The sequence below is a fragment of the Haliotis rufescens genome, unplaced genomic scaffold (genome assembly GCF_023055435.1).
Source record: "Haliotis rufescens isolate VD_foot unplaced genomic scaffold, xgHalRufe1.0.p SCAF_6, whole genome shotgun sequence".
NCBI classification, from domain to species: Eukaryota; Metazoa; Mollusca; class Gastropoda; order Lepetellida; family Haliotidae; genus Haliotis; species Haliotis rufescens.
In genome coordinates, this window is record NW_025964334.1 from 24,262,506 (window position 1) to 24,288,275 (window position 25,770).

Below are 25,770 nucleotides of genomic sequence, written 5' to 3' on the forward strand. Positions count from 1 at the left end.
CCTTGCTTACCAAATTTAACGAAACACTGTAGACCACATGACCTGCATGTCACATGATCAAAAGATGGCGGCAGTTATATAAGCGCCAGTATTGTCAGATGAAAACTCCATGTTAAAGCATTAAGCTTGTTTTGTCCGCTGTGTCAGAGTTCTCAATTACAACTGTAAGATACATTAGCGTAAAAGTCATTACCTGTGCAAGGATAACTGTTTTTCTTTGTTGACTATTGCACATTTAGTTTGTATAGATCTTCAACAGTCGATCAAAAGAAGTATTATCAACAACATACAAGTTCCAACGAATACCAACAACATTACCTTTAGAATCGCAAGACAGGACGCAGAATCATGAATCCATTATATTGTTCTATGTGCAAAATCAGAGTTGCACTTGGAATTTGTTCATACGGCCTGTGATTAATTTGCATTGTTTTATCATCACTGGGCTGAAATTAATCAATTCAATTATTGAATTAGATCACAACAGTTTCCAATCAGCAAGATCAATGCCTGTCATTAGCATGTAAATGTAGCAGGGTGTGTCATCCCACAGATCTGTGTTTCAAATCCGAACACATTACTCTGAACTTCTATGGCTGTTGTTAACGGGACAGTACATCGATGGATCTATGTAAAATAATGCAATAGATCATTTCTGAGTGTGACATCACAAGCTCGTTTCAATTCTCAAGCGAAAACAATAGAGCTCTGCACAGTGAAGCCGACAACACAAGCACTGCAGAGAGTAAACTGGCTTCAGTCTTGTTTTTCTAATAGTGAGTGAGTGAGTTGGATTTAACGCCGCTTTTAACAGTATTCCAGTTATATCGCAGCGTGTTTTTTTAATAGAGGCAAATTGAAGAGAAAGCTTGTGTGCTGTTATCATGGATGAGATACAAGATCATGATTACCAACTTGATCAGATTAGAAGCCAGTGATTAGAAAAGCCTAGATTGCAATATAAATATTCCTGTCGTATGAAGCCAATCCCTTTCCTACCCTTGTTCCTTGCGGACAGGCGAGTATCTCTGTCACGTCGTCACGTCTTAAATGTCAATTCATGTGTTTTCATCTGTTTCATTTTGGCCGATTCTACACATTTAGATAAACACTTTTCATGAAATATTTAACTTTCATTGAGAAAATATCCTAAAATGTGAAAAACTATTTCCATTTGCACGTTTACCCTCCACGCCCGGTCGTCAAAGGCCTTTCAGGGAGCTGGCAATATACAGTCACTGTGATGTGTAAAGCTATATTGTCATGCACCTCACTGTCACGGTTGTAGTAGTATATCTATATAATTGTGAAAAATAATATTTAAAGTGCACTGAAAGGCTTGCATCAGGTCCATCTGTTCATATTTCAGAATATGTGCGTTTGTTAAAAAAATGTGAGGAAAGTCTGATCACGCGATAACCCTACACCCATGAGTGTGGTCACTGTAGCAGAAAATGAATAAGGCGAACAGAGCAGAGTAAGCTCGGGGATAATAGGCTTCAGAATGGTCTCTTTAACATCACAGTACCTGTTATATGTCATAAAACATCCTAGCAGCAATTAAGTTATACCCTCATCCGTATCATTATCATCAGCTGTTCTTATGTCACCAATGAGAGCTAATGATAGGCAGTAATAAGTGTGTGCTGTAGGATCTACCGATATACATATCAGAGAATATCTGAAACTACAGCCACTATAAGTTGTAGCAGGATCATGAGAGGTACTTGGGGTTTTATGCGTCCCGTGTCAGATTTTATACCACAAGCCGGTATAGACCCCGAGGGATACTGCTGCAACAACTTTATCTTACCGACAATGTTTTAATCTGCTGTTGTGAAAGAATTAAAACAAATTCAAAATTGATAGAAAAAATCTATTCGATTGAGCTGAGTTTATCGTGTGCTATGTCATGTGACTTTCACTGACTCGTAAATACGGCTCTTTGCTTCTAAGTGGGGTATAATGGATTTATTCTCCTGTTGCGAAATCCACGTGTAGTCTGTTTCTTTGCTGCGGGGTATAAGGGATTTATCCTTCCTCCCAGAAATTTATTTCCCTCTCAGGTGGGATATCTGATCTGATCTTGTCATTCTGACATGGAAGTATGATAAAAGCTCTAGCTCTCAGACACTTGGAATGTTATCCTGTATATCATATCTATATGTTGTATCAGAAATGTCACACAAGAGTAAACATTAATAAGCAAAAGAAATAACAGATGTTACTCCAACAGACATCGTCACTGCATATATATTTTTATTATCCAGTTAGAGGGAGAAACATTAAGAGATACAATCACTAAAGATGGCATCAGTTCCAAAGACAACACTTTCTGGTGGTCTGGAGATTGCAAAGATTCTGAATGGAATGTGGCAGGTCTCTGGTGCCCATGGCAACATAGATCCCAGCAAAGCAGGTACCAATTACAGTTTTTCCCTTATATGTCCTTATTCATGTTTTGTGTCATTTGGGCCATGCCAGTGTGACCAAGTTAAGTAATCTTATTTTCCTTGCTTGTTAATCCATTAAGTGTCAGATATTAAATCTTGATAACAAGGTAATATGACATAATAATGTGTTCTATCCACCGTTTTCTTGGGCAAGAAAGCAGTTGTTAAAAATAGTGTACATCCTTTGAAAGGTTGTGTGATTATATCAACTGGCCCACTTTAGCCCTCTGTTATATGTCTGTTGTGCCAAATGACCAGCAGTTAAGTCAACCAGTCATTTGTTGTTATGTGTCAAGGGGTTGACCATTTGATGTTTTGGGGGAAACTTGTGATATCTTGTTCCAAATCAAACTGAAAACATAATGTACTCAGGGTTTTTTTCCATATCCTGAATGTCCTGAAATTTCACAGAAAACAATTGTGTGATTTGAAGCATTGACAGAAAAATATCCTGTCTCCAACAAAATTGCATTTTGAATTGACTGACAAATACTGTGAAAATGCTGATTTCAGTTGGGGAAATGCTCAAGTACTATGATGCTGGCCTCACAACCTTTGACCTGGCAGATATTTATGGTCCAGCAGAAGAGATATATGGTGCCTTTGTACAAAAGGTAAACTGTTAATAAAAAAAATGAAAAGCCGAATGACCACAGGTCAATGACATGTACCACATTGCTGAAACCCCAAAGCATGGTACAGTACTGACAGACCAAGGGTCATAATCAGGGGGGTGGTGGGGTAGCCTAGTGGTTAAAGCATTCGCTTGTCACATTGAAGACACAGGTTTGATTCCCCATATGGGTAGTATATGTGTGAAGCCCATTTCTGGTGTTCCCCGCCGTGATGTTGCTGGAATTATGCTAAAAGAGGCTTAAAACCCAAGGGAGTTAACCGACTATTAAAGTCCAGTTTCCACCCTTGCCGAACTATGTCTGAATAACGGGCTCAGTTATGACCCTTCAATGTCCCTCCTATTGACCAACCAGATTCCACCTCTCATATCCCTTGCATTTGCTTCGAACAAAATGGCGGTGCCCACTCAAGACAATCTGATTGATAATCAAGACAATATTATTATTAAAAAGGGTCTTACCTCGTGAAGCACACCAGATCATTTGAGCACCATGATTAAAAACATGAAAAGATAAGAAAATATCTGTCGATTCGCTTTGCAAATCCTGCAGTCGACCCGATATCTGCACATCAATATTCTTATTGTTTACAAACCGGATGTCTCATTTGTTACGCAATGTTGATTGGACTATGCATGGATTTGTTAGTCCAGCAAAAATGTAACTTTGGAATTCCTGCCTAGTTCGACAAGGGTGGAAACTGGACTTTTAATAGTTTTATAGTCAGTTAACTCAGTTGCCTCGGGAAGATGCGTAAAACCATACTCACTCACTCATGATCAGTGTTGACAGCTGACAGCTGGCCTGTTTAGCTCACCTTGACTAGAATAAGAAAAGAACATTGTATCCTATCATTTTGTATTATGGTTTTTATACAAAATAACTAGTTTGGCACAACCTCATCCCTTAGAGAATAAGGTGAGCTAGCTTCAGTACCTGTGTTACTCGGGTGACTTTATTTCTTGATTGTTGTTGTGGTCAATCAAATCTATCTCCCCCTCCCCCCCTTTCAAAAAAAAAAAGACAAAAAAAAAAGACATATGCCCAGAGTGACATCATGTCTGTCTCACAACTGGAGAGGCCATGGGGAGAGAGAGTGCCCCGAAAAATTGCAGATAATTTTGTATTTTACAAAGATGGTAATCAAGTGTTTTCAGATTTGCGGGTGTTATTGATTATGTTATGCCTGGCTATTACATCTGGAACCCATGTCTTTATAAGGAGATTTCAAATGTTAACATTTCTGAACCTGGATGTCTGCCTCTTCAGTGAGTACTTTCCCTCTTTACCAGCTCCCCAGCCTGCGAGGGGAGGATGCTGTATCCAGGTTACAGGGCCTGACAAAGTTTGTGCCCCGACCAGGACCAATGTCACGACAGGTAACCATGTGTAGGTCTTATATTTAATGCGAGTTAGTTTACAAACCAATTGACCAAAAGAAAACTGAAATAGAAATAAATAAAATAACTTTTGACTGAGATTAGTGGTGAGACGATACACTGATGCATTGGTGGATCGCAATTTTATACTTCTTGATACAAGTATCAACCACAATTGCACACTAAGTAAAAAGTATCAATTCTCACCTTAAATGTATACCTTTTATAAATGTTACACCAAACAGTAATTACTAGTGAAAATGAGAAGTGAAAACGTAAATATTTTCATCCATTGTGCCATACTTGACACTGCCAACTGTAAATCGTCAGTGTGCCAGGTATTTAGCCATCCTGTCTATGAAAAAGATGGCTTACTCACCACATATACCAGCACATGCAAGTGTAGCAGGGTGTGGAGTTGTCCCACAGATGACATCTTTACCTTGTCAGCTTGCTGACGGGGTTAACCTCTTTGGTCATGTGGACAAGGCAACCGACCCCTGATCAGAATCCCATCACGGGACTCGGAAATTTTATGGCCGCTACATTAGCGCCCAACGTGGGGCTGAGCACGCTCATATTAAATTTGAGCAAATTAAGTCTCAGTACCCTACTATGCGGCCCGGGACGTGCCTTCTGTTGACGGGGGAGTATGTAACAGGGCGTGGAGTCGTCCCACAGATGACATCAGCTTGCTGAGGGGTTAACCTCTTTAGTCATGTGGACAAGGCTTCCAATCCAAACTTCATTGACAAACTTCAGACTATATTTGCAAACAAGTCTTAAGACAGGGATAGCTGTGGGAACTTGAACCAATTGTCATCGTTCATAAAGTGCTTGAAATTACATCATGATAATGAAACCAATCTCATTAAAATCAGATATTAGTTTTTGCTACCGCTAAACAAAGATCTGAGGACATCCCATTACGGGTCACGTCAGAACGACCTTTCGCGAATTTTGACTGACCAATGAAATGACTGACAAGAAATCGACATTAGCCAATCAGAAGGCAGCTTTTTCGAGCTTTACGATGCTAGTTTCAATTTCGCGACTACTTTTCGAAACATATTTTGACGTATTCTCGATTAAAAAAATTAAAACTGATAAGAAGAACATTCTGGAATGGCTTGTAGATGGCCTAGATTGTAATGGATATAATCATAAAACCCGTAACTGTCGTTTGGAATACCCCGTGTTAAATATTTTTCATGTTTGCATGATTAGAAAACACATTCAGACTGTCACCTCTCATAATCTGGTAAGCGACACTCTGATTGGTTGGATGAAAGGTCGTCCTGACGTGACCCGTAATGGGATGTCCTCAGATCTTTGTTTAGCGATAGTGAGAACTAAGATCTGATTTTAATGAGATTGTTCTGGAAGGATCCTTGACATCCCCTTTACCTTCCATAAGTTGCACATCTCTTGTTTATGAGAGTAAATTGCATCAGAAGAGCTACTAAACAATTCTCATATTTTTCTGTCATAAATGCAAGGAATTTCATTCAATGCCTGGAATATATTAATGAGTATATAATATTAATATGTTTGGAAGTTTTGACCATAATAAGTTCTCAGATTGTCGCATAAGTGATACAATCATCAAGTATAAGTTGCTAAAAATTGGAATATAGATTTTATTGACTTATGTGTGTCAAGAACTCCATGAATTGCATGGAACCTAAATATAGAGTTGCTTCCCTTCGGTGTGGAGTTGCCTCCCTTCACCTGCGTAGTCTGTGACTGTCTTCATAAGACTTGAGACTTGAGTTTGGGCTGGCTTGTTTATCATGCTTTAGATGTGAGACATGTAACTCTGCCCTGAACCCAAGTCTTCCACTTCTTCAGTTGAAGCCAACTTCAGCTATTTTCATCTCCAAGTGTCCGAAGACACATTTCTGATTCTGTTTTCATACCTACAGGATATAAGCACGATCTGGGAATTAAAAACATACGTTTCAAATCAGTTTATGTTAGCGACCATACATTGTGTTATGAGAAGGATTCTTAGTTCCTTGTAGTCACAATATTAGGCTTAAAAATTTTTTAAAAATTGCTTCTCAGGTTATGACTTCTGAAAATATAGTGTGGGTGGATGGTGTTTTTTTGTTTTTTTGCTTTTTCAAACAAATATGTAACCAAATAAACAGTTGTGTACCATCAACCTGAGACAGGGCCTCCCTACATAAACAAGTATACAAACTCCTATTGCCGCCATGACCATAACATGCGATGCACAGTAAAGCAGTGTGCATGTAAAGGGAAGTGACTACGTGCTATTTTGGATCACATTGTTTTTAAGTATTAGGATTTTAATTTTATTTTTTTTGAAAATGGAAATCAAAACGAAACGTGCATCAGTCTTTATGATTATGTGGGTGGTGACCGAGAACCAAGACTTTTATTTTTTTAGCCTATGATCTGTGTGCTGATGTTGGCAGGTGGTGGAAGGGGCCATTGCTCGGTCAATGAAACGAATGAAGGTCTCTCGTCTGGATAGTGTCCAGTTTCACTGGTGGGATTACTCGGACAAGCGGTACCTAGAGGCACTGAAACACTTGCAAGATCTCCGGAAGGAGGGAAAGATAGGTAGGCCTGAATACTAGGTGCAGTGAGACTATGTTAACTCTGTGCCTCCGTGGTCTAGTGTATAGAGCATCTGCTCGGAGAGTGGAATGTTTGTGGTTCGATCCTCTAGCCAACTCTGTGGTCTAGTGGATACCATGTCAGACTGGAGAGTGGAATGTTTGTGGTTCGATCCTCTGGCCAACTCCATGGTCTAGTGGATAGCATGTCTGACTGGAGAGTGGAAGGTTGGTGGTTCGATCCCCTGGCCAAATCCGTGGTCTAGTGGATAGCATGTGTGACTGGAGAGTGGAAGGTTGGTGGTTCGATCCTCTGGCCAACTCCGTGGTCTAGTGGAAGCCATGTCTTCCCCTTAGAGTGGAATGTTTGTGGTTTGATCCTCTGGCCAACTCCGTGGTCTAGTGGATAGCATGTCTGCCAGGAGAGTGGAATGTTTGTGGTTTGATCCTCCGGCCAACTCCGTGGTCTAGTGGATAGCATGTCTGACTGGAGAGTGGAAGGTTGGTGGTTTGATCCCCTGGCCAAATCTGTGGTCTAGTGGATAGCATGTCTGCCCGGATAGTGGAAGGTTTGTAGTTCGATCTTCTGGCCAACTCTGTGGTCTAGTGGATAGCATGTCTGCCAGGAGAGTGGAATGTTCGTGGTTTGATCCTCTGGCCAACTCCGTGGCCTAGTGGATAGCATGTCTGCCCAGATAGTGGAAGGTTTGTAGTTCGATCTTCTGGCCAACTCCGTGGTCTAGTGGATAGCATGTCTGACTGGAGAGTGGAAGGTTGGTGGTTCGATCCCCTGGCCAACTCCGTGGTCTAGTGGATAGCATGTCTGCCCGGATAGTGGAAGGTCTGTAGTTCGATCTTCTGGCCAACTCCGTGGTCTAGTGGATAACATGTCTGACTGGAGAGTGGAATGTTTGTGGTTTGATCCCCTGGCCAACTCCGTGGTCTAGTGGATAGCATCTGCCCTGATAGTGGAAGGTTGGTGGTTCGATCCCCTGGCCAACTCCGTGGTCTAGTGGATAGCATGTCTGACTGGAGAGTGGAATGTTTGTGGTTTGATCCCCTGGCCAACTCCGTGGTCTAGTGGATAGCATCTGCCCGGATAGTGGAAGGTTGGTGGTTTGATCCCCTGGCCAACTCCGTGGTCTAGTGGATAGCATGTCTGACTGGAGAGTGGAATGTTTGTGGTTTGATCCCCTGGCCAACTCCGTGGTCTAGTGGATAGCATCTGCCCGGATAGTGGAAGGTTGGTGGTTTGATCCCCTGGCCAACTCCGTGGTCTAGTGGATAGCATGTCTGACTGGAGAGTGGAATGTTTGTGGTTTGATCCCCTGGCCAACTCCGTGGTCTAGTGGATAGCATGTCTGACTGGAGAGTGGAAGGTTGGTGGTTTGATCCCCTGGCCAACTCCGTGGTCTAGTGGATAGCATGTCTGACTGGAGAGTGGAATGTTTGTGCTTGATCCCCTGGCCAACTCCGTGGTCTAGTGGATAGCATCTGCCCGGATAGTGGAAGGTTGGTGGTTCGATCCCCTGGCCAACTCCGTGGTCTAGTGGATAGCATGTCTGACTGGAGAGTGGAATGTTTGTGCTTGATCCCCTGGCCAACTCAGTGGTCTAGTGGATAGCATGTCTGACTGGAGAGTGGAAGGTTGGGGGTTTGATCCCCTGGCCAACTCCGTGGTCTAGTGGATAGCATGTCTGACTGGAGAGTGGAATGTTTGTGGTTCGATCCCCCAACCAGCTCAGTGGTCTAGTGGATGGCATGTCTGACTGGAGAGTGGAAGGTTGGTGGTTCGATCCCCTGGCCACATTGTCAGTATACTGGCTTAGAGTCAGTACACTGTGTTTGAGTAGGGTATCCATGTTAAACTGCTGCGTGGTATCTCAGTGGGTGAGCGCTATGAAAACGTCATCAGTCAAGATTAGTACAAGCAGCCATACGCACATGCCAGTTCGACTTTAGTTGCTATGGAAGTGCAATAATCTTGAACATGACGTTAAACCCTATTTCACCTCGACCTCACCTGGCACCATATAAACATAAAGACAGTAAAATGTTAAGGACAACAGCCCAGACAACTGTTGATTAACTTGCACCAAGTTTCCATAACCATTGCCAGGGGTTCTCTGCAAGCCGCATTGTTGATCCCCCACCTTGAGCCATGACAAGTGGTCTTGAACTTTGACAATGGCGATGTTTTGGTTTGGTTTGTTTGTTGTTTAACGCCTCAGCAATATTTCAGCTATATGACTGCAGTCTGTAAATAATTGAGTCTGGACCAGACAATCCAGTGATTAGTATCATGTGCATTGATGCACGCAATTGTGATCGATGACATGCATCAACCAAGTCAGTGAGCCTGACCTCCCGATACCGTGAGTCGCCTCTTACGACAAGCATAGTCACCTTTAACGGCAATTCATGGGTTGCTGAAGACCCATTCTACCCCGGATCTTCACTGGTCCATTGGGGATGAATAATATCAGCGATATCACTGCCAATTATATAATAAATTGTGTAATACTTCATGACTAGTGCTAATATTAAATGCCAGTGCTGAAGTTGATTTGGCCATGGCCACAATGTATGTAGAGTTAAAAAGTTTTCAGCTGTGACTTTATGAGGTCTAAAATCATTAAAGGGAGTTAACTGACTGTAAAAGTCCAGTTTCTACCTTCGGCCAAATAGGCTGGAATTTATGGCCCTTCTATGTCCCTCCAACTGACCAATCAGATTCCAACTCTAATATCACTTACATTTGCTTCAAATTCAATGGCGGTGCCCAGTGAAGATGACCTGATCAACAATCAAGATCTATATTGTAATAAAACGGGTCTCACTTTGCAAAGTGCATCAACACATGTGAGCTAAGTTGACGGTACACGTTCTGCAAATGCTGCAATCGACTGAAATCTGCATGGCAGTTTACAAACCTGGTGTTGATTTCGTTACGCGATTTTGATTGGACTATGCACTGACTCGTTAGTCCAGTCAAAATATAACTCCATAATTCCAGCCTAGTTCAGCATGGTTGTAAACTGAACTTTATGGTCAGTGAACTCCCTCGCCTCGGGAAGATGAATAGTTTATGGCTTATCTTTACTAATATTCACAGCTGCATGTATGTGTGATATTTACTTCACACTGTGGATGTGTTTAGAAGCATCCCATTGTGCACATAGACAGTCTATACTTCAGTTGGGTAACACTAACATGCACTGTGGATGTTCTCACAGGTGAGGTGGCGCTAACCAACTTCGACACGACTCGTCTACAGGAGATCATTGACCACGGAGTGACCGTGTCCAGCAACCAGGTCCAGTTTTCGCTCCTTGACATGCGGCCAGCAAGGAAGATGGCGCCAGTCTGCGAGGCAAACAATGTCAAAATACTGGCATATGGTGTGTTAGGTGAGAAGTTATAGTTGTTCGGACATCAGCAGCTTTATTATGTGCCTTTTAAGAAATGATTTCAACATTTTGCATTTCTGGAGGTTTGCAAACCGTTTTTTTTACATTTATTTAAGAAATAAACAACGAGTGGGAGTTGTTTATTGTACAATAAAACACTGCCGGGAGAATGAACCATGAGGGGTGCAGCAGTTAAATGGTGCCAAAGATAAACAATGACCACGAGTCGTTTATTTCTTATATGAGATATCAACATTTTGTACAGCCTCTTTAAGGATGGTAAGAAAATTTACAAGCTTTAAAAATATTTATTTAATTTAATAATGATGACTCCCTGAAAACAATACTACCTCGGCAATGTCGGACAAGTTCATTTTATGAACAGGGGAGTTAAGTTGGGTATTTCCCGCATATTCTCATGAACCTCACGTTTGATTTTAGTACCTTTTCTTCTAATACCGATTGTCATATTTCGCCAACTTTTGGATGTGATCGTTTGGCCATTGCAATTTTCTGTGTTGCCAAGCTACATGAGTTGTTACATGGGGAACATTATTTTGAAATAAAACATGCTTTGTTCTTTGTTGTTCTTTGCTATTTATCACATAGCTATCTTAGTCCATAAACTCAAAAACATATTAAAGTCAGTTCTTAAATCAGGGTCAAAGGGTATCAGGGTAGGGTCACAAAATAAATTTAAAATTATGGCCGTGTCTTAGGGAGAGTCATAAATACATTAATACACATATTTATAATATTTTTGGCATTTTTAGGACATGGAGAGGGTAATCCAAAACTGTGACAAGTATTAGGGGAGGGTCATTATTTTGCATCAAAAACCTGAACACCGCATGAACGTTCCTGATAACAGTGAAGGCTGTACTGGTTAACTGTCTATAGGTGTGACAGTAACACATACATAGCTCATATCACATGTGCTGTCAGTTTAAGGTTGGACCGGCTGGGTCAGTGTACCTAGCAGGTTAGGGAAGGGACTTAAATTGAAAAAGAACGTCCATTATTCAAACACTTGTAATACATTCACCACATCATACCTGGATTTATAACCCATTCGTAGATTAAATAATGACCCCAGACACAATGTGAGCCACTGAGTGCTTTGTAACCTGGACACCCTCATAGGCAGCAGTGAACGTTATTGACATATTTTGCAGTCTTTGTCAGGTAATCATATTAGTTCTACAACTAATTATACCTGTAGTAAAGTCCTTATCTGAGCTTCAAGTGAATGACGACAAATACACAGGTGGAAGGTTGTAGTATTAATCATCCACTCAAATGCAAGGATTCAAGGGGATTCAAGGTTTCCCAATTGGCCCCTCGCTGGTCAGAAGCCCAGTTTCATGGGTCGCTGTCGCTCATTGGCTTCTGGTGATTACGAAGGCTACCGGTAATTAAAGTGGCGCTGGCGAGACAACTTGAAGTTGGAATGTTGTTTCCCTTTAAAATATCTTTTATTTATTTATTTTGTGGTTTTGATTAGTATTTTATAAACATTAAAACACAGGTAATATGCACACAGATCTGCCAGCATCAGATGTTTAACAAAAGGGGAAATAACTCTTATTACCTTGGAAAATATACTACCACGTATTTACTGATATGGAATTTCAGTGAAGGTGAAGTGGACATCTATTTAAGATGGCTGCAGATCTGCTGAAAGAGGATTCTAGTTTCCCTGAGATAGGTTTGGTCTCACTGTTTGAATGAAAAGTGAACATATTTTGACGTGAGGAATACTAAGGCTTACTAGAATTAAAAAATTGGTTCTCAGGCAATGTTTTTTTAAAACAGTGAGGCGGATGGTGTCTATTTTTTTGGGGGGGGCGGGGGTATTTAAAACTGGTATGTAACCAAATATTTTTTTACAGTTGTGTAACCAAATGAAAAGTTGTGTACAATCAACCTGGGAAAAGACCTCCCTACATAAATGTATCCCCTGATGAGTAAAATACTGGAATACAGTATTTGACTATTGTTTGACTCGGAATATTTAAGTATTTTTTTTTATTTTTAAAAAAATGGAAATAAAAACAAAACGTGCGGCCGACTTTGAGATGATGCGGGCGGGGTCCAAGAACCAAGATTATTAATTTTTTTTAGCCTTATCATTTCATACTGTTCTTTGTTTGGTGAAAAATTATGTGTTCTCTTTGTTTTGTCACAAACTGTATCACTGTAAACTCCTTTAGAATCCACTTTCCCGAGACAAGGGAGTTAACTGACTATTAAAGTCTAGTTTCCAGCCATTCTTAACTACTCGTAGGTTGGAATTTCGGAGTTATATTTTGGCTGGACTAACCGGTCTCTGCATAGGCCAATTAAACGTGATGAAATCGACGTCTGGTTCGTAAATTGCTGTGCAGATTTAAGTCGATTGCAGGATTTGCAAAGCATGTGTACTGTCAACTGGGCTTCTACAGAGATTTCCAAATCTTTTCATGTTTTAAATCAAGGTGCTCATGTGATTTGATGCACTCCGTGAGGTAACCTGTTTCATGACAATATCAGTCTTTATTATCGATCAGACCGCCTTCACTGGGCACTGCCATTTTGTTTGAAGCAAATGTAAGTCATACGAGAGGTGGAATCTGAAGGGAGGGACATAGGAGGGACATAACACATAATACCCACTCCTGCCACTACGATTGAGACATGGAATTCCAGCCTAGTTCGTCAAGGATGGAAAATTAGACTTTTAAATTCAGTTAATTCCCTTGCCTCGGGAAGATGTTAGAATCAGTTTCATGAATTTGGTTTAGTGGGAACAATGTCAACTTTTTAATCCTTAGTATTATTAAATTTTTTTATATGTTCAACATAATGATGCAACTATCATCTTTAATAAATGTAATAGTAGTTGTGATACTTTTTAAACAGTTGATTAAATGTATAAATATATAAATATTGTAAATTGATATATTTCCTTTTAATTTTAAAGCTGCAATTTTTCACATTGCCAACAAATTCCCAGGAACGAAATTTAACATTGTTATTTGTCCTAAAATGTCCAGCCAGTTCTTCATTTGCTGTGAGTGAGTGAGTTAAAATTTCATCGGCATTGTTTCGTCCACTGTGCAGATGGTGAATTGACACTGATATTGTACATTAGGGCTGGGACGGGTAACTCGGGTACTCGGGTACTTGGGAACTCGGGTTGGGTGGGTCATGACTTGGACCCGGGTACCCACAGGACTACCCGGACCCGTGGTTAGTCATGTGAATTATTGTTTAATGACAAAAACTCACTATAGCTCAGTGGTTACACTTCTTTCTGACGATACATCCCTTCCTTTTGACTTGCATATGTTTGAGTAAGAATAACGCTTCAGTCAACCTCCGTGTACGCATGATCAGATCATTTGATACATGTATTAATAGTTACTGTGTGGGCTGCGGTAAAACAATTCCCAATCAGACATTTTGTTCCCAACTCTTGAGGCCTGCAGTGGGTACCCAGGTAGGGTCAGGTAATAGTGGGTTGGATACCCAGGTAGTAGATTTAGAATCGTCCCAACCCTATTGTCAGAGCTCCAGATAACTTTTTGAGCAATTGAGTTTTTACTCTAGGGTTTCTATTTTAATTGGGTTATTACATTTTTCAATGGGTAACCAATATTTTTTTACTCATCTATTCATCACTCTATTGGGTTTTTCCCAAAATCAGTGAACATTTTAAGATTTAAAGAAAATGAAATCATGTTTTTGATGTATATAACTGTTTTAAATATATAGGCTTAACTCCGAAAATAAATTAGCTTGCAATTGTGTTTCGGAAATTAGGTCCTTTGTACGCATGCTGAAAAAGCTTCATTAGGTATTTATGCTTGCTGTTTTTAAAATTTGACTTTTTCATTTAATGCATGCGTTTCTGTACGCAAGTTAATTGAAAGTAATTGGGTTTTGAATATTTTGGGGGGGTATTTTACGCAAATACGCTGCTTATCTGTAGCTCTGTATTGTACATAAATATTTTGAACATCACTTATCCTTGAGAGATTGCTTCATTCCAGGTGGTGGTTTGATCAGTGAGAAATACCTGGGGAAACCGGAGCCAAAGGGTCGATCCGTCCTCAACACTGCCTCGCTCAGCAAGTACAAGAACATGATAGGTGAGCTTAGCCCAATACTATCAGTAAAACACTCCCATAGGAGTAAAACACTCCCATACGTGTAAAACACTCCCATAGGAGGTCACACCTGGCTTGGTTCATGGCATGTTAGCGTACTGCTGTTGTAGTTGTGGATTGTTGCCCATAGTATCAATCACTAGATTGTCTGGGCCAGACGAGATTATTGCTGAGTGTGACAATAACAACACATGCATACACGCACCACACTCACACGTACACACACTCGTGCACGCATGCATACAGGGATTGATGACAAGTTCATTTCTGCTTTATGACATAAACATTAAATCATGTGACATGGTTTCTGATTGGTGCATTGACATTGATTGTTGTGAAAAAAATTCTAAAGTTTCTCTTCAAAATGGGTAAGGTTACAAGTGAATTCCCTGAATCCTGAAAATGTTCCAGAATATGCCAATGTGAGATCATATCTAAGCTCACCTGAACAGGCACGGTGTTGTCCACTGCACATTATACTACAACATTTTCTGTCAGCTCTGAAAAACCAAACTCTGTTGCAGTTAAGATGATCTCAATATTGTTTCTTTCCCCAAACAATTTTCAGAATTTTAACATCGTGGCACCATGGCACTCACATATAACATATCATTTGCTGTAGTGAGTGCGTGAGTGAGTATGGTTTTACACCGCTTTTAGCAATATTCCAGCAATATCACGGTGGGGGACACCAGTAATGGGCTTCACACATTGTACCCATGTTGGGACTGAAACCCGGGTCTTCGTCGAGACGAGCGAACGCTTTAACCACAAGGCTACCCCACCGCCCCTCATTTGCTGTATGTATATGTTGTTGTATTTCTAGTCAGGGAAAAACTAGATGTTACTTTTTCCAAGTAATTTGATATTTGACCTTGAACTCATTTATCTACAAGAATTCAATAAAACCACAATTGAGACATCATCTGGAAAGTTTATTACTTTGAAATGCAGGATATATTCAAAACATGCTGAACCAGTTTGAAAACAAAAAGGCCACATAATGTTTAACCTTGTAACCTTTCATTTCTACTCTTAAAAAATGGAGGTGATTTTTCAAAACTGTAAGAGATATAAGTTTCCAGTAATAGTTGTATGATAATAATGAATGAATTGGGAACAGGTTATTAAAAGTAGTGAAGTATGACCATAGATGTTATGACCAACAACGTTTCCTTGACGGACGATAGGGGTCAGATGGAGCATCCCAAAGTTGACATTTTTGGATCTGTAATGCGTAATACTGCCACCATTATCAAACATTCATGTCCCAGAGGTGTTCAATAGGGGAAGGGGCTGGGCTCATTGCTGGCCATGGCATTCTATGGATGTTGGGCTGCTGTGGGTGAGTATTGATGATTCGTGCACGGTGAGCCAGGGCGTTCCCGTCCTGAAAGACAAGACATCGACTCAGATGCCTTGCAAACAGGGAAACAAAGAGTGTCAGTATGTTGTCCTAATAGTACTGTCCAGTGACCCTTCTTTACACGATGTGGAGTGGGGTTCACCATAAACATTCCACCGCCAAATCTGTCATCAGGTTGAATCAGCTTGATGTTCATTTCAACGTCGCCAGACAGGACCACGGCTATCAAGGAATCGGGACTCATCTGAAAAAGGACACGTGACCAGTGACGTTTACCCCAGTTTCAACTTTGTGTACAAAATCAATATGATGATTTGTAAGGGGCGACACAACACGTGGCCATTGAGCCGATGAGCTGCATGTAGACAATTGCTAATCGTCTGACCCTTAAGTCATACTCCAGTAGCCTGATGCAGCTATTTGATTGGCCGTTTGGGCTCGATTTCGTAGAGCCTGGTTTCATGCTGTTGACCTGGGTGCCCTGAACGGGTCGACTGCAACTTGTTTTTTATGGTACCTGTTCCATAGTCTGCTGATCACAGACTGTGAAACATTGAACGTATTGGCCACTGCAAGTTGACTTCTGCCAGTTTCCAGCATGCCAATAACCTGTTTTGGTATTGTGCTTTACAAACAAACATTCTTGCGTAGGATGTGCGTCGTCAACACTTATCTTTGTTTTAATACTTGGCATTAACATCAATAGTTCATGATCCCCTACTTGTTTTGAAGAGCATGTACCTGGTTTATATAACCTTTGATTGTTACTGTACTGTTCCATCTACTGGTAGGTATTCATATTTACCCCACTTACTCACTCACCCACCCACTGTTTGTTGTTTAACGCCACACTCAGCAATATTCCAGCTATATGATGACGGTCCGTGCTCTTGAGTTTCACCGAAGTGGTAAACGTCTGAGGCCTGCATCACTTCGGGCTTTCCTCCCACATTAAGCTGACACGCCGTGATATAACTGGTAAACTGTTAAAAGCGGCGTTAAACCCAACTCACTCATGAGGGACAAGGGCCAATTTGCCCGACTTGACCACCCAATCCTCTTGGCAGCTCTTACAACAAGCACGATACCCTGAGAGCCTTTTCTTGTCTGGGATGCTGCCATTGAAAAGATTTTTCAATGATAACTTATTACCTCTTTATTTCCAATTATTGACAATTTGATGTATTATTTATTGTATTCAGAATATGAAAGTGTGCTTCAGAGCCAGAAAGTTCTTGTTCTGTTGTCTTATTTAAAAATATGCATCTAGAAAATAAAAAAATGGAGCCCAGAACAATCCTTAATTTCCTCGAACTGATGCAATCTGGAATTGCCAAATCATTCTAGACTTGAGTTGGACGCCTTTTTTATTTTTTTTCTCTAGGGTCTGGGAGACATAATATTGGCAATTGTCTGATATTGCAAGAATATATCATTTATCATACTACTGGATTTTTATCATGGAACCCATTTTGAGATGATAATGGTTAAATATATTGAAATAACTTTGTTTGGTGACATTAGGTGATAATAGGCAGGGTGTCGTGCAGGATGCTTCCTTCCAAGCCCTGAGGGCTTTCCATGTTTGTGTCATTTGTTTGAGTTTTGTTTATTTATATTTTTTGGACGAAAGGGCACTGAACGTTTCTTTGGTCAGTTTCATAATACATTGTTCATCCTTCTTGTCAAACCTGTCATGCAACTTGTAAGAGTCGTGCAGAGTTATTAACCCTTATAAATCAAGGCCTGTCACTCTGGAAATATTTCCACTCCACCAAGACGTATTGCAGTAAATTTTTTATTGTCTGTTAGTCTTGTCATTAATTAGGCTAGGCTTTTTTATACAGATGCTCCATAGCAGTAAAGTGCTTTTATTCAGTTGCTTCACCAGTTTACAATATTAACCCTATGTCACATTTCATACCCCCAGCCAACAAGTGTGGGTTGTCTCTTTATTTAAACCAAATAAGTTTAAAGGGGAAGTGTACACACAAAAATCACTTTCTATCTTTTTCTAAACAAAACGCATTTTAGAATTAGTTAGTATCTGTGTTTGAAAATATACACTCATTTTTTTCACAGTGAAAGTAGGAAGCTCACAATAGTTTGAAAATGATATGCCGTTATGAGGCCTTCGTTTTTCGAGCTAAACAGGCCTGAGTTATCCCCCTTAGATTATGACGTAATTGGTGCAAATTCAACTGGGTCCCTGTCTATTCTCAACGCAAAAGAAATCAGGTACCAGTTTGTGGTAAAACAACATGGCCTCAACACACTCCGGCGCAGTGGTGACTCAGCATAACACTATGCTGGCTGGCATCTGAGACGCTAGAATCACACACCTGTACCTACACCACGTGAAGCGGCTCTAACAAACCATGATGACGTCATAATGTTTGTCAATTGGCACCAATGACGTCATATTGTAAGGGGCATAAGCCATGGTGTTTTTGTTATGGAAACAGAACACTTGGTAAATGTGAAAAATATAAATCATTTTAATGCAAAAAATATGTCAATTATTAGTGATATTTTTATATTTTTGTCTATGACACTTCTAGGTTAACACTTTTAATGTGGAAAAAGTACAAGAAAAATAGGTTCATTTCCATGTGAACTTGCCCTTTAACACAGTTATTCTCACATAGCTTGAATGCTTGATCACAGTGTTTAAAATACCCGTCAGATCAACCATATCAGACGGGCTATTGTCTTTGGACTGTCTGCCAACTTGTGTAAAATGCAAAGCCGATGGTCTGGCTGATTTCTTTTTCTATATTTACCGTATTCGACATAATAAGCGCTCCGCTCTAATAAGCACCCAGGGCGATATTTTCTAATATATTGGCCAGTGAACAATCCTAATCAGCACCCCTTCCAATTGATCAATGTACACAGACATATATTCATGTATAAAACCCACTCATGTGTTATATGCACACTTAATTATGGTCAATTTAATTCTGGACAAATATATCTGTCGTACATAAACTTTTCAGGCTGTCAGCATAAACCACAAAATTTATCTTTTAACTCTTTTTTTCACTAAAATAATGTTCTAATAAGAGCCCCCTATTTCTAATTTTGAGAGCGCCCTGGGCGCTTATTACGTCGAATACGGTAGTTTATTAGTTTATATTTAGTTTATATGTAGTGGCTCATGATCCTGTCCACATCACACAGGCCACAAATCAGGTGAAGTTAAGCAAAGTTGACCATGCTCGACAGCTTGACTCCCTATGAGTTTCTAGGGCTTTGGTCCTGCCCCACACTAAAGCCCTTGTCCCACATGTGGTGTCTCCTTGGGCAAGTGACTATTTTCAAAATATGCCTATGTTCACCCAGCAGTGATTGGCTCCCCAGTAGGATAAGATTTTTTACTATTACCGGTAATTGTCTAGTGCCTCACAGGAAGCTTGGGTTGTATATTCACCATTGGGCACAGAATGACATTTTAGTCACCTTGACCTAGCCATCACTTTAGTTATAGCTGCTTCCCCAGCCGCGTCATACCAAAAGACGTTAAAAGATGGTACTTATTGTTACACTGTCTGGCCCTCGGCATTCAGGGGCTAAAACAAGGACTGGTCGGCTCGGAGTCAGTATACTGTGTCTGAGTGGGATATTCATGTTAAACTGCGGCATGGTATCTCAGTGAGCTAGCACTATAAATCGGCATCAGTCCGGACTAGTACAAGCAGCCACACAAACACACACACGTACATGCACGTTGCTATATAAGTGCAATAATCTTGGACGCGCCGTTAAACCCCATTTCACCCTCATCACCTAGTTATAGCTGCATTTACATGATACAGGAATTATTTAATTCTCATTTGGGACTTTTTACTGACAATATTATTGCTGCAGACTTGGGATGATATCAACCTCGGAGCAATACCCGATTGTTTTGATTTCTTTTGATTCGGTTCAAAGGGTTCATACCATTGTGTTGATAGTCATTGTAACACCTATCATCAACTTTCATGAATAAAATGTACAAGAAACGTGACAAATAGTTGATATAAAGATGTACATTGTAATTATATAAGATAACAATTACTTTAAATCAATCATCTTTCTATATGGTTTTCACCATCAGACAGCTCTTTATTGTGAAAGATAGTATTGTTCTGTTTCTTCTTGCCAGAACAACTTGACATTACAAATGTCTTTCAGTAAATTTCTATATGATTTCAAGCATGGTTGTATTTCTTTAATATTTGTTACGTATATATGTCCTTTTGCTAATATTAATAGTCTCAAGACAAGCATTATTTGCTTGGGACTTAATCCTACCCAGAATTTCCTTGGGGTACATAAGAACTGGACATCATGTTCAAGGAGACATATTGATGGAAATTACTAGAGATTGGTTACAAAATCATTTTTCATTAACTGCTATTAATTACACTAACAGTGACTTTCTACATACTAAATTGTATATTATGAAATGTATTCTATGCCATATATATATCCATATATCTTCCCTGGTTATGAAATGTATTCTATGCCATATATATATCCATATATCTTCCCTTGGTTGATTCTGGGTTCGAATGCATCATGTTTGTTGAACCCGAGGGTACCTGGGTTGAAACGGTTGGTGTATTGCTGAGCATCATGTTAAACAACGCACCCACTAGGGCTAGGACGGGTAACTCAAGTACTTGGGTCGGGTGGGTACTGAGTAGGACCCAGGTACCCACAGGACTACCCGGACCTGTGGTTAGTTACGTGATTATATTGTTCAATGGCAAAAATTAACTCTATGGTTACACTATAAGTGACAAATGTTCACATTTCTTTCCGACTATGCACACATTCCTTCTGACTTTATATGTTTGCATAAACATAAAACTTCAGTCAACTTCAGTGTATGCATGACCAGATCATTTTATACCTGTATCTAAATACATTTTGACAGGAGTACAGTCAAACGTTTCCCAATCGGACATTTTGTACCTATCTCTTGAGACCTACAGCGGGTACCCGGGTAGGGTCGAGTAATAGTGGGGTGGGTACCAAGCCCTAGCATCCACACATCCATAAACGCGCCCGCACGCAAGCATGCACGCACATTTGCCTGGTCTAGAGTTGATGAGTGACAGACAACCGTGCTAAATGGACTCCCTGAAATATCACTGTAGGAGCTAGAAGATAACCTGGTAAAGCCAGACCAGCTCACAGGACTGAGTAAATTTAACCATCTGTTGTGAGTCATTGACTGTCCTCTGATCTGTGTGCCTCATCAACTGATACATTTCCCACATCTCTGAAACAATAAAGTCTATGAAGCTAAAACTTGGCATGACTAGTCCCAGCAATGGTGTCTCTAAAACGTACCTGATCAGTTCTGATCAGATTACTTGCCATGCAAATTTTGTCCTCCATTACTCCGTTTTTGCATGTGTAATTATTAACTTTGGAATTCAGCAAGAATGTTGTATCAGAATAACAAATATATTCTTGACATACCTGGACCTCACTTTATATAGATTCCACTGTTATGGAGGTGAGTTCCAAGCAATGGTTTCTCCAAAATGAGCTCACAGATTCCGACACTCAGCCATTTTGCCTTGTATCATTATGACCATGTGTCCTTGACCATGGGGGCGGTCGGGTAGCCTAGTGGTTAAAGCGTTCGCTGGTCACGCCGAAGACCCGGGTTCCCGACATGGGTACAATGTGTGAAGCCCATTTCTGGTGTCCCCCGCCTAGATATTGCTGGAATATTGCTAAAAGCGGCGTAAAACCAAATTCACTCACTCACTCCTTGACCATGCATCTGGAATACTGTTCAAAGCTGCATAAACCTCACTCACTCACTCACTCACTCACTCACTCACTCACTCACTCACTCACTCACTCACTCACTCACTCACTCACTCACTCACTCACTCACTCACTCACTCACTCTTTGATGTTTTGTTTCTCATAATATTTTGTGTAAAGTTTGATTGATGTGTTTTCAGATACATGGGGTGGATGGCCGTTGTTCCAAGAGCTGCTTGAGGTACTGGATGAGATTGCCAAGAATCACAATGTATCAATACCCAACATCGCAGCCAACTACATCCTTGCGCAGCCGGCGGTTGGGGGTGTCATATTGGGGTGTCGACTTGGAGTGCCCGGCTGTGAACATATTGATGACAACCTGCAAGCTCTCACAGTCAACCTTACAGACTCCGATAAACTTGAAATTGACTTTGTGTTGAAGAAAGGTCGTGACCTGATGACAGCTATTGGAGATTGCGGAGACGAGTACAGATGATGGGTAGAAAGTTTGGTGTTATTCTTACAGGTGATGTGACTGTTACTTAGCATCGAATTACTGGAACTACCCAGTTTGTAGCTCCCCTTCACGAGTTGCAAAAAGGCAATTATCACATGGTTATGAAGAGTTTTATTTCTTCTATTCTAAAATATGATGATCTGGATCTTTGTGTGTATTACTTCGCTAATAACAGCTTACATATGTAGAAAGTCAGGTCATGATGTTGTTGAATGACGGAAGGCTGCATTTCATCAGGGCCTTGTCCCACAAACTGATCTGGGGGCACGGGTGGCTCAGTTTTCTGACGCGCTGCAATTCGCTGTGTAGAGTTGCATCATTTGGGCACGCCAGAAACCTATGATTTTGGGTTTGAAGCCAGGTTGCCCCAATTATGTTTCTAGGTTTGTCAGCACCATACCCGTGCTCGTGGGTTTCACCCAGTGGTAAATGTCTGCGACCTGCATCACTTCGGGCTTTCCTCCCACATTAAGCTGACACGCCGTGATATATCTGGAATACTGTTAAACCCATCTCACTCACTCACAAAGCTATCTTAGCACTAAGACGATCATAACTCCCCTACGTTAACATAGACTAATGACAATCGTAGCACCGGTATTGCTTCGTTGACCCACAACATTACTGCTTGGAAGTCTTTCATGAAGTGCTTGAATCACCTGTCGTTGTATGAATGTACAATTTCATATGTGCAAACACTTTGTTACAGTGCTTTTATTTATTATGTCATGTAATTTTCTTTAATTATTAATAAAGTATTGTATGGAAGCACATGAAAACTGCTAACAGGGTTAGAACTAAACTCAAAAGCTTTACTAACCCAGGTAAAGATAAAATGCCCTTGTAATGGCAAAAAAATGGTAAATTTCAGAAATGTGTACTCCCACAAGAATTTTTACTAGCCCAAAGCTGGCAGGCTAGTGTTAAGTTCTAACCCTGGATAATATCATTATTTGTTGAAAGACAAATTGGCACATCACACCTACTCATGTTTAAAATATAACCTATTGAAGAAGAGCTGCAGTACCTTTTGTACTCTGATTATGTATGGAATGGAGATCTTATCTGTAAAAAAGATTAAAACTGTTGACCACATGGATATTGTGATTTTTACTGTTTACTGATATGGAGATGTGAGGTGGAGTAATGAATTTGTAGAAAAAAACATATTTTAGTTGTAACCCGTGAAGATCTGGGTTAGAACTGGTCTTTAGCAAACTATGCTTGCTGTAAAAGGTGACTATGCTTGTTGTAAGAGGCTGGTCAGGCTTGCTGACTTGGTTGATGCATGTCATTGTATCCCAATTGCATGGATCGATGCTCATGATGTCAATCACTGAATTGTCTGGTTCAGACACAATTATCTGCAGACCACGGTCATATAGCCGGAATATTGCTGAGTGTGGCGTTAAACAACAAACAAACATAATATTCTTGTAGTATTTCAGCTGTATCACTGTGTGTGTGCTCCATGTGGAGGATGTCCCAGGTGATGCTGACCCTGTGTACCTCCCTGGTGAAAGCACCTAGCATCAGTAGGGTGCCGAGTGTAGGACTGATTGAGTTAAAATGTAACCAGCCTTATTTAGGCCATTTAGCCACCAGAGCAAGTTTTAAGAGTATGGTGCTGACAGACCAAGAAGCACACTCATGGTGAATCTAGCATTCAAACACGTGATTATAGGATCCGGCATGCTTATGGGGTACTAACTCTACTCAGAAATGGCAGTGCTTAGGACTTGGTCACCCTTCCCTCCCATCTGCTGAAAAAGTGTTAATTAGGTTTAGGTGAGGTGAGGTCAAATGAGGGTTAGCGTTGGGTTCAAGATTATTGCTTTTGTTCACATTAAAGGTGAGTGAGTGAGTATAGTTTTACGCCACTTTTAGCAATATTCAAGCAATATCACGGCGGGGAACACCAGAAATGGGCTTCACACATTGTACCCATGATGGGATTCGAACACAGGTCTTCGGTGTGACGAGCGAACCCTATAACCACTAGGCTACCCGACTGCCCCTCACATTAAAGGATTCTGCTTCAAAGCTGATGTACAATTAAAATAGGAACTAGACTTGGAGCAGTTAGCAGTCTTAAGAAGTCTGAATCAAGTCGTCCCCAAGTTTTTTATCCATCTGTTAAAAAGTTTCATGATAAATCTGACAATAAAGTATAACTCAAATTTCAAAACTAGTCTCAGTTTCCCACAAGGCATGAGTTACAATGTCAATTTCTGCACAGAAACTAGGCATCCGGCTGTGGAACATGGTCAACTTTTCAGATGAATTTGAACAATTGTATCCCATTCCCTAAAACAATCTAAGTGCTACAGCTCTTTTTGTATGTGAGTTACGACCGCCTGAACACTACAATATCTTTGTGGAACAGGGACCTATATAAATGTTCATCTGTAAAAATCCCAACGTCCGCATTGACCACAAATCTGTTGATAAATCCAGTGTGTTTACGTAGGCAGGTGACAGCAAGCAAAACATACGGTAGAGGCATGCCGTGGGAGACACTGGCAGCAGTACTGATCTTAGGATTGGCAGATGTACAGGTGAGGTGAAATGGGGTAAATGTCGCATTCAAATTTTTGAAGTTGTGTTGCGAGGTGCATGAACGTACGTGTGTTTGTGTGTGTGTGTGTGTGTGTGTGTGTGTGTGTGTGTCTGTCTGTCTGTCTGTCTGTCTGTCTCTCTGTTCGCTGTGGATACCTCGCTCAGACACCGAGTCGACCTGTCCTTGTTCTATCACCTTAATGCCGAGCGTCTAGACGGGTAACAAGAAGTAACATCTTTAAGCGTGTTTTGGTATGAGTGAGTGAGTGAGTGAGTGAGTTGGGTTTAACGCCGCTTTTAACATTATTCCAGTTATATCACGGCGTGTCAGCTTAATGTGGGAGGAAAGCCCGAAGTGAGCAGGTCTCAGACGTTTACCACTTCGGTGAAACCCACGAGCACGGGTATGGTGCTGACAAACCTAGAAACATAATTGGGGCGAACCGGGATTCGAACCCAAAATCATAGGTTTCTGGCGTGCCCAAGGGACGCAACTCTGCACAGCGAATCGCGGCGCCTTACACGACTGGGCCACCCGTGCCCCCTTGTTTTGGTATGCGGGGCGGTGGGGTAGCCTAGTGGTTAAAGCGTTTGCTCTTCACGCCGAAGGCCCGGGTGCAATTCCCCACATGGGTACACTGTCTGAAGCCCATTTCTGGTGTCCCCGCCATGATATTGCTGGAATATTGCAAAACGCGGTAAAACCCAACTCACCCTCTCAATTTCGGTATGACGGGAACGGGGAACGAACCTGTGACGCCCGCTCTATCCACTAGATCACGGAGGTGGCAGATTTATGACCAAAGGGTACACCTTATACAAACTGTCATTGTTGCGGAACTATTTCTTGTCACTGACCTGTTAAGAGATTAATATGCCTGACATATCAACAGACTACAGACGCAAGTTTGACACTCTTCCAACAAAGACATTG

General features: G+C 40.9%; 1 protein-coding gene across 3 annotated transcripts; it reads left to right on the forward strand.

Moving 5' to 3' along the window:
* The first annotated feature begins 34 nt into the window (after positions 1–34).
* LOC124113462 (probable aldo-keto reductase 1) lies at positions 35–22,618 on the forward strand. 3 transcript variants are annotated; one of them, XM_046473815.2, is made up of 8 exons: positions 35–164; positions 2,271–2,419; positions 2,967–3,067; positions 4,381–4,467; positions 6,912–7,059; positions 10,292–10,465; positions 14,500–14,598; positions 21,958–22,617. In XM_046473815.2, exons 2-8 carry the CDS (start codon positions 2,308–2,310, stop codon positions 22,254–22,256), a joined length of 1,020 nt encoding a protein of 339 aa, XP_046329771.2. In that variant the 5' UTR covers positions 35–164; positions 2,271–2,307; the 3' UTR covers positions 22,257–22,617. The 3 variants fall into 3 exon arrangements, with proteins under 3 accessions (XP_046329771.2, XP_046329772.2, XP_048242245.1); XM_046473816.2 differs by having other exon boundaries at positions 49–164; positions 2,275–2,419; positions 21,958–22,618; XM_048386288.1 differs by lacking the exon at positions 35–164 and adding an exon at positions 1,460–1,477 and having other exon boundaries at positions 21,958–22,618.
* The last annotated feature ends 3,152 nt before the right edge of the window (positions 22,619–25,770 follow it).

What these genes read in the sequence shown, in the direction of transcription:
- LOC124113462 (XM_046473815.2), top strand. Translation starts at nt 2,308, where the DNA reads ATGGCATCAGTTCCAAAGACAACACTTTCTGGTGGTCTGGAGATTGCA. An exon ending in CCGGAAGGAGGGAAAGATAG is followed by an intron (nt 7,060 to 10,291) that starts GTAGGCCTGAAT and finishes ATGTTCTCACAG; the next exon opens with GTGAGGTGGCGCTAACCAAC. An exon ending in CAAGTACAAGAACATGATAG is followed by an intron (nt 14,599 to 21,957) that starts GTGAGCTTAGCC and finishes ATGTGTTTTCAG; the next exon opens with ATACATGGGGTGGATGGCCG.